This window comes from Myodes glareolus, chromosome X, assembly GCF_982192425.1.
Source record: "Myodes glareolus chromosome X, mMyoGla1.1, whole genome shotgun sequence".
Classification (NCBI taxonomy): Eukaryota; Metazoa; Chordata; class Mammalia; order Rodentia; family Cricetidae; genus Myodes; species Myodes glareolus.
Genome location: NC_142053.1, coordinates 51,977,106 through 51,993,833, shown reverse-complemented (window position 1 = coordinate 51,993,833; position 16,728 = coordinate 51,977,106). Strand labels below are relative to the sequence as shown.

General features: G+C 40.4%; 1 protein-coding gene across 1 annotated transcript; it reads left to right on the top strand.

The window, feature by feature from the left end:
* The first annotated feature begins 11,768 nt into the window (after nucleotides 1-11,768).
* On the top strand, nucleotides 11,769-13,718 carry Tceal3 (transcription elongation factor A like 3). The gene is made up of 3 exons (XM_087902802.1): nucleotides 11,769-11,932; nucleotides 12,475-12,547; nucleotides 12,851-13,718. The coding sequence occupies exon 3, from the start codon at nucleotides 12,877-12,879 to the stop codon at nucleotides 13,477-13,479; it is 603 nt and encodes a 200-aa protein (XP_087758928.1). The 5' UTR covers nucleotides 11,769-11,932; nucleotides 12,475-12,547; nucleotides 12,851-12,876; the 3' UTR covers nucleotides 13,480-13,718.
* Nucleotides 13,719-16,728: the final 3,010 nt, after the last annotated feature.

Genomic DNA, 16,728 nt, shown 5'->3' with positions numbered 1-16,728 from the left:
GCACTCAGGAATTGTTTCAAAAACACACAGCAGAGTTCCTCTGTAGTTTTAAAATTGTATTGAGAAAAAAGTTCACATTCCACAATGACTAGAATGAAATCTGCAGCCCAATATGCACCTATAGTGGAACCCCCTAGACAGTGAATCATAATGAGTACAACAGTGGCACGGAAGAAATTTATGTTGTTTAATTTAAGACATCTACTAATCAATTTTTCCGTAAAGAGCCAGATGATAAAATTTTAGACTTTGTGAAAAATATATTTCCTTTGCTTCTGATATATTTTCTTTTATCTTATCTTATTGTAATGATAGGGCTTGAAACTGAACTCTCAATAACACTAGGCAAGTGTTGTACCACTAAGTTACACTCCCAGCCCAACTGTTTGTATCAATGCTACATCTCTTTATCCACATCATTCCACTTACTATTGGTATCTTTGGAATTCACCTAAAATGTAGCATCTTAAAACAGGTATTAACTTTCAGGAATTGTTCAGCTGCGAGGTTGTTACTTAGAGTCTATGATGATGTTGGGGGTAGACACCGCCTAGGACACCAGTTATGTGAAAGCTGGACAGGCATAGCAATTGAAGAGGGCTCCCTCACACAATGGCAGTCACCTCTGCCTAGCAGAGCAGAAGTCATCTGGGGTGTCCACCTAAGAACATTGCATGGTCTGTGGCGATCTGAATGAGAATGCCCCCCAATGGCTCATTCATTTGAATATTTTCCCCCTATTGTTTGTGTTATTTGGGGACACTTAGGACACTTATGGTGTTGGTTGGGGAACTGCATCACCAAGGGTAGGCTTTGAGGTGCCATTCCCAGTTCACGCTCTGTTTTGGGCTTACAGTTTGAGGTGTGAACCCTCAGCTTCTGCTCTCAGGATTCAGTTCCTATCACCTGCTGGCTCTCCTCCTCCAACATGGACCCTAACCCTTTGGAACTGTAAGCCAAAATTAACTTTCTTCTAATAAGATGCCTTTGTCCTGGTGTTTTCTGACAGCAGCAAAGAAGCAGCTAAGACCTGGGCTCGCTGGGACAGAAGGTTGTGTGGTAGCTGTTTTCCCAGTGTGAGTATTCTAAGGCTATCAGGCAAACACTTTATGGTGTGTTCCAGCCAAGTCTGAAAAATAGAATAATATGTTTTCCCTATACAGTATATATAAAGGCAATCACAATAAGCTAACCGTAGTGGTTCACACCTGTAATCCCAGCATACAATAAAGGCAGAAAATTGACACAAGACCAAAGTAAACTACACAGTTCCATGCCAGTTGGGTGTATAAAATAAAACTCTGTCTCAAAAAAAGCAAAACAAAACCAGGCAAGGCATCACATGTATGTAATAACATCACTCAGGAGGCAGAATGAGGAGGCTCGCAGAAAAGTGTGAGACCTGTCTGTTCTACATAGCCAATTCTAGGCCAGCCAGGGATGCATAGTGAGACCCTACCTCAAAAAATAAGTTAATTAAAAGGGGAGCTGTGGAAATAATTCAGCCATTAAAGCTGTTTGTCTTTCAAGTATTGTGCTCTGAGTTTGATTCACAAAACCTTTCATTTGTAATTCCAGCACTGGAAAGGAAGAGACAGGTGGATCTCTGGAGCTCACTTAGCCAGGTAGCCTACCTACTTATCAAATTTCAGGCTAGTGAAAGATCTTTGCAAAGGAAAAAAAAACGACAATAACAAGTCAGAAGGGGTTCAAGATATAACTTGTCTATCATGGCCCAAACTGTATATTCAATTCTTTATATCATGAAAAAAAAAGACAATTTCAGTCCACATATGTCTAGCAGAAGAGTAGCAAAAACACATGTCGAATGAGCTATGGCATCTTTCATCTTTAGCAAGACACTACCCTGGGTGAATAAATTAGTATAATCTCTATAGTGATATTTACTAAACTAATGTTTTCCATAGTAAATGTATGGAACATTTCTCATATCAATGAACGAGAATTTATCAAATACATTTTGAAAATCTGAAGAATGGGAAAATAAGCAGCATAAAATACATGAAGTAAGTAGTACTGTATACAATACCAAGGAAATGTGTTAAAGATAAACTGTTATGTGGAGGAATAAAATGTCAGAGCATTATACATGGTACTATTTTATTAGTATATATACATTATATATGAATTAAGCACCAAAATTAATATATACCATACAGTTCCACTTTCTACATTATGCAGTTGTGAATTTAGAAACATGGATTCTTTTAAGATTCATTTTTGGTACTTTTCATTATGTGTAGTTGTGTGCATCTGAAAGTAGATACCTATATGTAAGTGTAGATGCTAGCAAAGGCCAAAGGCTTCATTTCCCCTGAAGCTGGAGCTACAGATGGTTGTGAGCCATCTGATGTGGCCAAAGCTGGGGTCTCTAGAAGAGCAGATTATTTTCTATATTTTTATTGGGGAATTTTTCTCATTACCTTGCTTTACTCTTCTGTTTTCCTAAGTTAAAAACTTATATTATTGATTTTAGATTTCTTTCATAAATGTATTTAAGCTAGAAATTACTCTATAAGCACTGCATTTGCTACAACCTATCATATTGACATTTTTTCATTCCGTTCAAAATATTTTTAAACTCTTCATGATCCTTCCTATATGACTCATGTGTTATTTAAATATATGCTTAATTTCCAGATATTTGGGTTTTCTACCTAGGCTTTCTGTTATTGTTATTTAGTTTAATTCCATAGAAATCATGCTTTTGTGATTTCTCTTTTTTTTCCTTTTATTGATTTTTATTGAGCTCTACATTTTTCTCTGCTCCCCTCCCTGACTTTTGTGATTTCTATTCTTTAAGATAACCATGGCGTTTTGTGACCTAACATGGTCTGTTGGAAACATTTTGTGTGAAGTTGGAAATAGTGGTGTTCTACTGTTAGATGGACTGTGATCAAATTAAGTAAAGTATCAATTAGAGGAAGCTGGTTGATTAATAGATCTACTCAGATCACCCATATTCTCATTGATTTCCTTGCTACTTTATTAACTACCAATTGAATGAGGAATGGTGAAACTAGCAGCTCTAATAATGTTTTTATCTTTTTCCTTTCTAATTCTGTCATATTTTGCTGAACATAGTTTGACATTGTTAGATATATGCATGTTTATATTATTATAAGTTATAGGAAAATTGATTGCTTTAATATGTAGTATTTTCTTTTTAAGTGCGATTCTCCATGTTCTAAAATCTTTTTTTTAATTGTATAGCTACTCCAGCTTTCTTTGACTTATTGTACTGTGTATATCTTTCTTAGTTGCTTAATGTGATTCATTCTAATCAAGTGTGTGTGTGTGTGTGTGTGTGTGTGTGTGTGTGCATTTTGTGTATGGGGTAATAGTGGGTTTTATTAGTCAACTTAACCCATTCTAGAGTCACCTGGAAAAGGAGACTGAGACCGAATGATTGTCTAGATTATGCTAACTTTCGTGCAAGCCTGTGGGATTACTTTGATAATATTTGTTTGAGCGGGAAGAATCAGTCATCGTGAGTGGCAGTGTTCCCTAGGAAAGGACTTTTAAGCTACCAGAGAATGGAAAGAGCAAATAGAGCAATAGTGTGTATACATGGGTTCATTACCCTCTGCTCTTGACTGTAGATGTGAGGTGAGCACTTGCTTCAGGTTCCTGAAGCCTGATTTTTCTGGACTATAACCTGAACTTGTGAGCGAACTAAACCCTTGCTCACATCACTTTCTTTTGTCAAGGTGGTTTATTACAGTAAAAGGAAAGGACACCCAGACAGGGTTGCAAGTCAGTCAGTCAGTCAATCAGTCTCTCTCTCTCTCTCTCTCTCTGTGTGTGTGTGTGTGTGTGTGTGTGTGTGTGCACGCGCTAGCCAGAGGTCATCCTTGTGTGTCATCCCACAAATACCATCTACCTTTCAAAATGTTTTGGAAACTGCTTCATATATATATGTATATATATATATATACATATATATATATATAAAATTTTGTGTGTTTTCATAAAATTGAGAAACTCTAAATAATAGAAAACATATGCAACTTGTCATTCTGAGACTACTTTTACTCATATAATTTTATTATAACCTGGAAATGACGTAACTGTTGTTCTTGAAAGATAAAACAGAGTCCATTGTGTATATTCACCACATTTTCTTTATCCAGTTCTCTGTTTTGGACATTTAGGTTCATAACTTAACTATTGTGCATTGTTACACTCACTAACTTTTGTCTCAGCTGTGCCCGGTCTGTTACCAGACCATCAAAGATATTATTCAATTCTGTTTCAGCATTTACATTTCTTATCTAATCTCCCTCCCTCCCTCCCTCTCTCTCTTCCCCCTCTCTCGTGTGTGTGTGTGTGTGTGTGTGTGTGTGTGTGTGAGAGAGAGAGAGAGAGAGAGAGAGAGAGAGAGAGAGAAAGTGTCATATTTCCTGATATTTCCTGGAGCTGGAGTGGCAGGCAGTTGTGAGATCTGGATGTGAATGATGGTAACCAAACTCAGGTTTTTTAGGAGTCTAAAGCAGTCTTAACTGGTAAGTCATCTCTCCCGCTCTTCGGCTTTTTTTCTTTTCTAGCGTCTCCCTTTCAAACCTCACTGGAGTTTCCATCACTGTAAATACATTACCTATTCATTTATGTTGTCTGCTTTTCCCAATAGTACCCTTAAGAACTAATCAGTTGGTCGGGTGGCGGTGGCACATGCCTTTAATCCCAGCACTTGGGAGGCAGAGGCAATCAGATCTCTGTGAGTTCAAGGCCAACCTGGTCTACAAGAGCTAGTTCCAGGACAGGGTCCAAAGCTACAGAAAAATCCTGTCTCGAAAACCCAAAACCAAAACAAACAAACAAAAAAAGAACTGATCAGTTCTTCATTGTCTGACAGTTTTGAGAGCTTTGTCATCTCTGAGAATGGCTCTGATGGATGTTTTGTGTCTTCAGATATGTTCCCTTTCCTTTTTATGTGTTCTGTAAGTTTCTTTTGTTAAAAGACAGATATGCTGTACCAGATAGTAGTAAATGGGGCAAAAAGTCTCTAGTGTAAGTATTTACATTGACTAATAGTTGAGTTTTGACGGATTACTGCTGCTCATAGTATTCAGTTGTTTCAGTATTCTTGCTTCCTATCCTGATTCTAGGCTTCCCTAAGCACTCATTGCAGAGACTCTGGGTGTTCTTCTGCTCTTACAGGGCTGATTTATTGCTATACTGAGAGCCTTCATAGTGTAGTAAGATGTGGGAGAAGGGGAAACTTCAGTAATCTTCCAGCTAAATCTCTTTTAGTGGACCCACAGCTTCTACCTCTGAACTTCAAAAGCATTTTACACTGTTTACATGACAGAGAGAGTTTAGAGGATGGTGGAGTTGGGTAATTGCCATTCCAGCACAATTCTTATACAAGCCTCTGATGAAAATCATTCCCCTAGATTTTTTTTTTCCTTTTTGTACAAAGAAAAAGATACGGGCAACAAAGCCTTCTTGGATTGTATAGTCAGGTTTACCAGAAAATAGCATGGGGGCCACAGAAAAGAAATTCATAACTAACCCTGCCTTTTTGTCTCCAAAATAAAAACCGAAAATAATTGCCCTAATCTCTGCTCACCACTACTGCATGTACAGTTCACAGGATAGAGATTCAGATACGAAAAAAGGGGTAACAGAGCATTGAAGATCATGAACTATTGAGTCATTGTGAGTTCCAGTCCCATCCTCTTCACTTGCCATCAGCTTTTCAAAAGAATATTGGAACCAATTTATTCTTTCAAATGGAGTTACTCATTGTGTAGTGGTAGACTCTTTACTTTCCTATCACACTTTCCTCCGCTAGCTATATTGGAACAAGAAGCATGCTCTTGGTACAGCCTGGCTCCTCTAAGATGAAGTAAATTGTATCAGAAGATAGCAAAAGAATGAAGCAAGAAAACGGCAAAAAAAAATTTCAAAAAGTCGAGGTTTTCCAGTTTTAATTTGTAATAAATATCATATTTAAAATTTTCAACTTTTCACATTTATTGAGGCATCCCTTTGGCCTCAAATTCAGCATTTGTTGTTCTTGTTGTTTAGACCAGGCTTTGATATGTAGTAGATGCTGGCCTTAAATTTGTGATACTTTCTGCTTCTTAAAATACCATATTAGTAGTTTCCAGGGTCTGAGAGAGGAAGAATAGTGTTTTCACTATTCAGGTGGTGGGACGGGCAGCATTTGTTTTGGGAGGAATGAGAAAGGTATTGTCTAAAATGAAATAGTGCGGATGGGTGCACAATTTTGTAAGTACACTAATCACTATTGAATCGCACATTTTAAAAGAAAGAATTCCAACCAGGCACCATGGCTCTATCGTCTTCACATTTGTGAGGATAAGGGCAGAAAAATCACAGGTTTGAAGCTAGCCCTGGCTATATGGAAAAACCTTGTCACAAAAGGATAAAATTCATATCAATAAGGCTCATTTTTAAAAGAGAATTGAAATATAATTTTCAATATTGTGATGTCCAGATCAGCTAAAATTACTCAATTAATCAATTACTGCAATTAATCAATGCAAGAGAAATGAAACCATGACTCTTGTTTTACTTCCAATTTCAAAAGCAAAGCTTTTGGTCCTGGACATTTTATTTCATGTTCACAATACAAGTTCTGAAAATATATTTTAATAAATAAAAGAAGACCCTTTTTTAAAAAAATAGTTTATTTATTTTATGTGCATTGGTGTTTTGCCTTTATGTACGTCTCTGTGAGGGAGTTGGATCCCCTGGAACTAGATTTGCAGACAGTGGATGCTGGAAATCAAACCTGGGTCTTCTGAAAGGACAGTAAGGGCTTTTAACCGTTGAGCCATCTCTCCAGTCCTCAAGAAGATTCTTTCTATAGGGTTTTTGTTGTGTTTCATAATAACATCAATAAATAATTTTATGCATTTTGCTTTATAATTCATGATGGCTAATTTTAACTTCTTTTCCTGTTGCTCTGATGAAATAAACTGACGAAAGCAAGATAAGGGAGAAGGACTTACTTTGGCTCTCTGTCACAGATCATCCTAGAGTCTATCAAGTTGAAAAAATTATTGTAAAACATTGCTTTAAATCTCTATAGATATTTATCCTTTTAATTTTTCTTTATCCTTCTATCTCTACTCTTCCAATCTAAGATAATTTTGTTACCTGAGAACTGTTTTCTGTATTTTATCCCTGCTGTCTGGAATCCATTTTGGTTTATTTTTTAGCACCTTTGCTTTGAAGTCCATTTATTTGTTGGCTGCCAATGTCCAAGTTTAAATTTTCTCTCAAGACAAAACAACAGCTGGGAAATGAAGGCACATGACTTTAATCCTAGCACTTGGGAGGCAGAGGTGGGCAGATTTCTATGAGTTTGAGGCCAACCTGGTCTACAGAACAGGTTCCAGGACATGTTCTAAAGCTACACAGAGAAACTGTCTCAAAAAAACAAAAAAAAGGGCGCAAACAATATTCCATTGCCTTCATATTTCTATTTTTGCTGCTGAGAAACTAAAACAAACTAACTTGTTTCTTTGAAAACATAACTTTAGTTTTGGCCAAACTGATTCTTTTTTTTTAATTTTACTGACCTATACATTTTTCTCTTCTCCCCTCCCCTTCAGCCCTCTCCAATGGTCCCCATGCTCCCAGTTTACTCAGGAGATCTTGTCTTTGTCTACTTCCCATGTAGATTAGATTCGTGTATGCCTCTCTTAGGGTCCTCATTGTTGTCTAGGTTCTCTGGGATTGTGATTTGTAGGCTGGTTTTCTTTGCTTAAAAGCCACTTATAAGTGATTATATATGATAATTGTCTTTTTATGTCTAGGTTACCTCACTCAATAAAAAATGCTTTCTAGATCCATCCATTTGCCTGCAAATTTCAAGATATCATGTTTTCTGCTGTGTAGTACTCCATTGTGAAAATGTACCACATTTTTCTTATCCATTCTTCAGTTGAGGGACATTTAGATTGTTTCCAGGTTCTGGCTATGACAAACAATGCTGCTATGAACATAGTTGAGCACATGTCCTTGTGGTACAATTGAGCATCCTTTGGATATATACCCAAAAGTGGCATTGCTGGGTATTGAGAAAGGTTGTTTTCTAATTGTCTGAGAAATTGCCATACTGATATACAAAGGGGCTGTACCAGTTGCATTCCCACCAGCAATGTAGAAGTGTTCCTTTTACCCCACATCCTCTCCAGCATAAGTTGGAGCATCAGTGTTTTTGGTCTTGGCCATTCTTACAGGTATAAGATGGAATGACAGAGTTGTTTTCTTCACATTTCTCTGATGGTTAAGGATGTTGAGCATTTCCTTAAGTGTCTTTCAGCCATTTTAGATTCCTCTGTTGAGAGTTCTCTGCTTAGGTCTGTACTCAGATTTTTATTGTATTATTTGTTCTTTGATAACCAATTTCTTGAGTTCTTTGTATATTTTGGAGATCAGTCCTCTGTCTGATGTGGGGTTGGTGAAGATCTTTTCTGTAGGCTGTCATTTTGTCTTGTTGATCGTGTCCTTTGCTTTATAGAAGCTTACCCTGATACCCAAACCACATAAAGACATTACTAAGAAAGAGAATTACAGACCAATCTCACTCATGAACATTGATGCAAAAATACTAAATAAAATACCGGCAAACCAAATCCAAGAACACATCAGAAATACCATCCACCATGATTAAGGTGGCTTCATCCTAGAGATGCAAGGATGGTTCAACATACAAAAATCTGTCAATGTAATCCACCATATAGACAAACTGAAAAATAAAAAATACATGATCGTTTCAGTAGATGCTGAAAAAGCTTTTGACAAAATACAACATCCCTTTATGATAAAGGTCTTAGCGAGAGCAGGGATACAAGGAGCATACCTAAATATAATAAAGGCAAAGCACAGCAAGTCAACAGCCAACATCAAACTAAATGGAGAGAAACTCCCAGCTATTCCACTGAAATCAGGAACAAGACAAGATTTTCCACTCTCTTCATATCTATTCTATGTATTTCTTGAAGTCCTAGCTAGATTAATAAGACAACAAAAGGAGATCAAGGAGATACAAAACAAAAAAGAAGTCAAACTCTTACTATTTGCGGATGATATGATAGTTTAGATAAGCGACCCCAAAAATTCTACTAAGGAACTTCTACAACTCATAAACACCTTCAGTAAAGTAGCAGGATACAAGATTAACTCAAAAAATCAGTAACCCTCCTGTACACAGATGATAAATTGGCTGAGAAAGAAGTCAAAGAAATATCACCCTGCACAGTAGCTACAAATAACATAAAATATCTTGGAGTAACTCTAACCAAACAAGTGGAAAATTTGTATGACAAGAAATTTAAATCTTTAAAAAAAAGAAATTGAAGAAGACACCAGAAAGTGGAAAGATCACCAATGCTCTTGGGTAGGTAGAATTAACATAGGAAAAATGGCTATCTTACCAAAAGCAATTCGCAGATTCAAATTCTTCACAAACTTTGAAAGAATGGTGCTCAACTTCATATGGAAAAGTAAAAAACCCAGGATAGGCAAAACAATCCTGTACAATAAAGGAATTTCTGGAGGCATCACAATCCCTGACTTCAAACTCTACTACAGGGCTACAGTACTGAAAACAGCCTGGTATTGGCATAAAAACAGACAGGAGAACCAATGGAACCAAATCAAAGACACAGATATTAATCCACACACCTATGAACACCTGATTTTTGATAAAGAAGCAAAATATATAAAATGGAAAAAAGAAAGCATACTGAACAAATGGTGCTGGCATAACTTGATATCAACATATAGAATAACGAAAATAGACCCATAACTATTACCATGTACAAAACTCAAGTCCAAATGGATCAAAGACCTCAACATAAAGCTAGTCACACTGAACCTTATAGAAGAGAAAGTGGGAAGTACACTTGAATGCATTGGTGCACAGGAGACCACTTTCTAAATACAACCCCAGTAGCACAGATGCTGAGAGAAACAATTAATAAATGGGACTTCTGAAACTACTTTAATTCTTTTTCTCTTTGCCTTTGATTCTCTGAAATTCCACTACATTTGTAACAGGGTCCCAGATCTTAGTAGGTTCCAAGTCCTTAGAACAACTGACTCCATGGTGGAAGTACCATTCAGACCAGAAAATTCAACTTGTAAACAGCACCACCTGCCAAAACTATAACAAAGACCTAATCCATCAAAGTCCATAGTTGGGGGAAAGACTCTACATTTACTAACTTTGTTTTTTGACTTCTGTAGTTCTGCTTCTTGTTAAGTGTTCTTGTTAAATGAAGTAATCCATCCTGAATGTATAACTTTTGTCTGCTTAAAGGCTCACCTTGAAAAAGGCTCAGAGCTACACTGGGATCCTGAGCACATAGTGTACTCTCTGGCCACCTAATAAAAACTTTCTATTGGCTTAAACCTGTGTCTAAGCAGTCTTTTATGGTGAATAACCCATGACACATCAGCTCCCCTTTATACACAGAAGATTAGATTCAAGACCTACAACAGGTATCTGAAACTGGATTAGTCCCAAGCACTATAACGTAATGTCTTTTCTTATAAGTTACTAAACCCCTTGCCATGCTCTGTGGTCACTGGGGTTGTTAGTTTGAGATGCAGCGCTAAAACTATCATGAACCTTGCTTTGTTTCCTCACAATTTCATGAATAAAAGATGAATTTTTTATCATTTTATTTTTGGTGTTAAAGATCAGACTCGGAATCTTGCACATGCTCAGCACACCCCCACAGTCAAATGGTTTTAGAAACCAAGGCATAGGAACTTTTTCTTTAGTTAGTAAGTTAGTAAGCTCATTTTTTTTCATTTAAACAAACACTTTATGGCTTTTATTTAACAGAAGTGAATTGCAATCATTACAAACTTTATGTTTGGGACCACAATTATGCAAGTCAATGATTACTTGAACACTGGCACTGTGGTACCACAACAGCGGATTTGATAATTGAGATGACAATTGGCTGGCTATTAAGTAAAGAATTTATACTGCAAGAATATGCTGGAGACGAGATGAAATGTAACAGCATGAAATTTCATCAAGCAACTACGGTGTCCGTGAAATTAAAAATAACATGTTATGTTTCTAGGGGTATAGGTGAACAGCCTCCTAGTATTACTGAAGAGAAAGCAAAACAGGGGTCTGATACTTGGGGAGAAATAACCTGGAGGTGTGTACTTGGGAATCATCAGTATTTTGAGCCAAATGAATGAGCTCAGACAGAAATTGAGAGCATGTGAACCAGAAGATGCCTAGAACAGAACCTTAGGGAACACTTAAGAATGCAGCTCATTTTCCCAGCAGGCACCTCCACAAGCCACTATATTCAGGCTGGCTGGCTGGGCTACTTTAGAGTCTTGGTGATAGCTGGACTGCCGTTGAACTCACTGTAGCCAAGGCTTGCCTTGAACTCTTGTTTCAACTTTGTGAGTGCTGGGATTACAGGTGCGTGCTACTGTACCCTAACTTGATTTGAAAGCAGGCTATTGTGGCTCAAGAGCTGAATGCCATAGACAAAGTCAAATACCATTTCTGATAGGCTGTCCCACCTGTAACCTGCGTATATGAGAGAGATGCGTGTATATCAAAGATGCCCCAGGTAAAGCATCCCGTAACCTCCCCAGGCACCTCTTGGTTTTGACATACACACCTCCTACAGTCCTCATCTCAGTCCCCTAGGGAGGTGGAGGGTGAGATGGGTCAGGCATGTTGGGGGGGCGAGCTTGGGTGACGCGGTGTTCACGTGACCGGCCAGGCGCAGACGTGGGCACCAGCCCCCACGTCCGCTTGCCCGCCCTGCGGTCTGGTCCTGGCACCCGCGCAGAACCAGCTCCCTGAGCTGCCCTAAGCAGCAGACCAGCTGCGAGTGGGTTTCTGCCAGCCGGAGAAGACGCCCAGGCCTGTCCAGGGGTTCCTCAGGTCAGTACAGAAAGTCTGGCTCTGCCCGCAAAGCCTGACAGGGGTTGGTGGGGGTGGCAGCTAGAACCAGCAGCAGCGGGAGGGGAGGGGGAAGGAATCGGGGAGATTGGTGAGGAGGGGACATGCGAGCGGGGCGGGAACGGGGAGCAAGGAGGACCCCGCAGCCGGCTTTCTTCCCTCACCCCACTCCTGATCCGTTTTAGAGCGGGAGGGGGTGAGGGGGCCCGCAGTGCGACGGTGAGGCGCAGATGTGTTCTGAAATGATCACTCCAGGCTATGAAGACAAACTGACCCGGACCAAAGGGAGGATGGGGGTGGGGCAGGCTGCCTCCAGAGGCTGAGGGGGGAGCGCAGAGTAAAACGGAGTTAGGAGAGCATCCCGATTTTGTGTCCAAGGCCTGAGAAGAAATGGCGGCTGGGGTATGCGGGGGGGGGGGGTGACGGAGGAAAAGGTTGGGTGATGAGTATGGGCTGCAGGACAGGTTCCCAGTCTCTGTGCGTTTACTGACCACACAGCCCCTGCCCCTGTGCTGTGTCTGCAGGTCTGCCCCTCTGTTGTTCCCAGCGCATTGTGACATCTAAAAAGGAGGATCGACCTGCCCAGGATCCCTGCAGGTCAGTGGATAATGGAAACAGGGGCACGATTTGGGACCCCACTGCCAGTCCCCTCCCAAGCTGTCCCATGCAAGAGACACAGAGCTTGGGCTGAAAGAACACCGAGAAGGTGGCAGAACCTGTCATGGCATGGCTGTCTCAAGGGTGGAGGAGGGGTGCAAGCAGAAACCGTTGGAGGGCTAAGACGTGGGGACCCCACGAAAGGGCCAGATGCGAAGACAGATGTAAATAAGCCTGTATTCTGCCGGTATCTCCGTCTCTCAGGTCTCTCCTTTCTTCCCGTTTCCCCACCTTTACCCTCAGGACAAGAAAAGGAGGGAAATCTTGCCATGGAAGAACTCCGCGGTGAAAACGAAGGGAAGCTGGAAAAGGAGGGAAAGCCAGAAGATGAAGTAGAGTCTGACGATGAAGAAAAGTCAGATGGGGAAGAGAAGCCGGACAAGAAAGCAAAGCCAGCGCGCGAGGGCAAGCTAGAGGAGGCAAAGCCCGATGAGCAGGGACAGCCACAAGATGAGGGGAAGTCAGAAAAGCAGGGAAAGTCTGAAGGGGAGGGCAAGCGCCAAGGGGAGGGCAAGCATGATTCCCAGGCAAAGTCAGCCAGCGAGGCGCGGGCTGCAGAAAAGCGCCCTGCTGAAGATTACGTGCCCCGGAAAGCCAAACGAAAAACAGACAGGGGGACAGACGATTCTCCCAAGAACTCCCAGGAGGACTTACAGGACAGGCATGTCAGCAGTGAGGAGATGATGAGAGAGTGTGCAGATGTGACCAGGGCGCAGGAAGAGCTGAGGAAGAGGCAGAAAATGGGAGGTTTTCACTGGATGCCAAGAGATGCTCAGGATGCTCTAGTCCCCAGGGGCCAACGGGGAGTCAGGGGAGTGAGGGGCGGAGGAGGCAGGGGCCAGAGGGGCCTACATGACATCCCATACCTTTAATGCCTTTCGCCTTTGATTCTGATTACTCAGATAAAAAAGAACACAGCTGGCTCTGCTTTCCCTGGTAGATACTTACCAGGCCCTGTGCTTCAACCTTCAGCCGAAACTCTGCTTTAGGTATCAATGTCCTTACCAGCAGCCTTTTGACCCAACTACAGTGCTCTCTGTCTTTTAGTACAGGATTTTCACCCTTGTGCATGTACATTGTAAAATAACAATAAAACGTTTCCAGAACTATATATACAGTATCAGCCTGTTTATATAAAAAGTAAATATGTTTGCAGAATGCTACTGAGCACAAAGAAAACTATGAATATGTACATTAAAATGCTAACAATGTTTATCACTACAGGACAAACCTGAATAGATCCCACGTGTACTCAGCCATCAGGTGGTTGGAGACTTCCCGATATTCCCCTGCTGATTTCCCACTTCCAATCTTTCCTGGTTGTAACCAGATCAGTTCAAATTGTGATTCCTTTTTCTGGGCCCTGTCATATCCTATTGCTCTTTTTATGTTATAGAATACAGATCATGATTGCCATAATAATAATTTTTAGAAAGCAAAATTAAGCAAGTAAACTATTAAAGAAGTTTAGAGTGGCAATGAATACATTTAAAACGCCTAGCATGCAGGTAAAATAAGCAAAACTCGTATTAGCTCTGAACCTTGGTGCTAAAGGAATGAACTTGGCATTTATCATGCATCCTTTTCTGTAAGAGTCAATCTTGTCATCTATGAAATGGGGATGGTACGTGCCTCATAGGATGGCACAGTACGTTAGACGGCGTGCTAAGTATGGCTGTGTGGAATAGCAGGAGCCCTGAACCTTGTCACCTGAGAGTAGAGCTGAGAAGAGCTGCCACCTGTTCCCCAGGAGCAACTCAGGCAGCTGAGATGAGGTGTGAATCTTTGAATACTACTCTATCAACCTTGCCGTACCGTGACGCCCTAAATATATTTACTCCCTCTAAATAGCCCATCTTTAATGGTGCACATATGGTGCCTAAGGCTCTTCTGGTTCCCTTCTTTCCCTAGAGGGCTCAGTCTAACTCCCATCTGACCTCTAAAAGGGTATGCATAAAACCTTACCGCTGTACATTTTTAGGTATCTTGGATTTCAGATTAGGAATGCTCAACAGGTAAAGCCTAGGCAAGGGTTCCAAACACAAGGCAAATGAACAAAGCCCTCTGCAGCCTAAAGCCTTTCTGGGCCCAGGCATTTCTGGCAAGGAATACTTAACCTGTAGTGGTGTGTTTTCCTTCATAGAATACCATGTAATAATGCCTTGTGTCTTTTTCGTTACATGTTACTAAACATTATGATGTAAATTGGAAGTTATTTTCTGTCCTCAACTCTCAAAATAGCTGAGCCAGCCCTGGGCTGTAATCTTTTAAAGAATATCTCTGTTACTTTTTCAAGTAAGGACTTGTGTCTATAATCTTAGCAAAGTTTTAGAGTTCACATTTCAGGAGAGAGCCCTGTGCTAAGCAACTTTCCCAGAAAGCAGTATTTGTCAGTGAAAGCTTTTCTGGAGAGGCAGTGTTGAGGAGACCAGATTCATCGCCACTGCTCTACGGCAGCATCTCAGAGAAGGCAGGAACGGCAGCAAAGAAACAGCCACAGGGCTCTCTCATGGTGGATATCCTGACTAAAGTTCTATCAGTTTTTTACTCATTTGAATTTTGTTGTTATTGTTGTTGTTGTTTCCAGACAGGGCTTCTCTGTATCTTTGGAACCTGTCCTGAAACTCGCTCTGCAGACCAGGCTGGCCTCGAACTCACAGAGATCCACCTGCCTCTGCCTCCTGAGTGCTGGAATTAAAGGCGTGCAATTCCACCACCTGGCTTCAGTGGGTCTTGAGATTGAAATGTACACATGGGGCACATTCCCATCTAGACAATCCATGTCTGTACTCAGTTAATGAAACCCACTAGGCACATCCACTCTAGAAGAAACTCAATAGATGGCAGGTAGAAATTATTTCCTTCTGCAGGTGTTATTCAGATCCTCTTCTTAACCTTCAGTGTGAGCCTTTGATCAATAGGCTCAAGCATAAAGTGTCCATAGAGACAGGAATAGTATTAAAACAAGATCAAAAATATTGACATTCTTTGCCAGCCTGATCAGACTATCGTTATAGCTGAGTTTGGATTATGCCAAACGCTGGGGTCAATGATGGGTCCCAAATATGGTACCATTTCCAAAGGGAAGACTGATTACAATTGTGACTGAGACCTCCTGAAAAGAAGCTGTGTCTGCAGAGACCGATTGGCTGATTAGAAGTGGAGCGTTGTGGAGAGGTTGGAACTGCAACTCCAAAGCCTAAATACTTTATCTGGGGCTAGCTTTAGCCTCCACCACCACTCAAGACTCATTCCTTGTCAGAAAAAAATATCCTGTGACCAAAAAAAGATAAAAAGTATATTGAAATATATTAACAGACCACCAACTTCCAACAACCCAAAAGCTAAGACTGTCATCAGATAGCATCTTGGGCCTGTAGAAATGCTTCCCCCAAGCTGAAAAAGACAAGATCTCCTGAGTAAACTGGGAGCATGGGGACCATGGGAGAGAATTGAAGGGAAGGAGAGAGGCAGGGAGGGGAACAGAGAAAGATGTAGAGCTCAATATAAATCAATTTAAAAAGTGCAAAGGAGAACAAACAAAGAAATGCTTCCCCCATTTTGCTGTAACCACCTTTCTAATGGACCCACTACTGTATTTTTTAACTTGCCTGGGTTTATGACTTTCTTTGTTCTGTTAATCTATAAAACTTCATGAAACTGCTTCCACATTGGAACATGGAATTTTTGGTAACCTAAATCTGCCGTTCCACAATCACTTTTAATGGCTCCAAAATAAATTATCTCTTATTCCCTTTAAGATATGAGCAGTGATTTTTGCTTTGACACTGTTCGACTCTCCCACCCTGGAAAGGCAATATTTTATTCTTGAATGGAAATAATTTATTACACATTTAAATACAAGTTTTATCTATATTCTTTAAAGCTTGCCTACAAAAGTGTACAGTTGGGGGTGAAGATGTAGCTCAGTTAGTGACAGAACACTTGCCTGGGAGGTGAAATCCCTCAGCATTGCAAACAAAAGAAGTGCATAGTTCACTAGTGTGTAATACATTCACAAAGTTGTTCCCCCAACAGCTTATTTTAGAACATCAGCAGCACCCAAAAAAAGAAACTCTACCCATTCACAGTCTCTATGCATCCCCATCCCCCACTCCTGA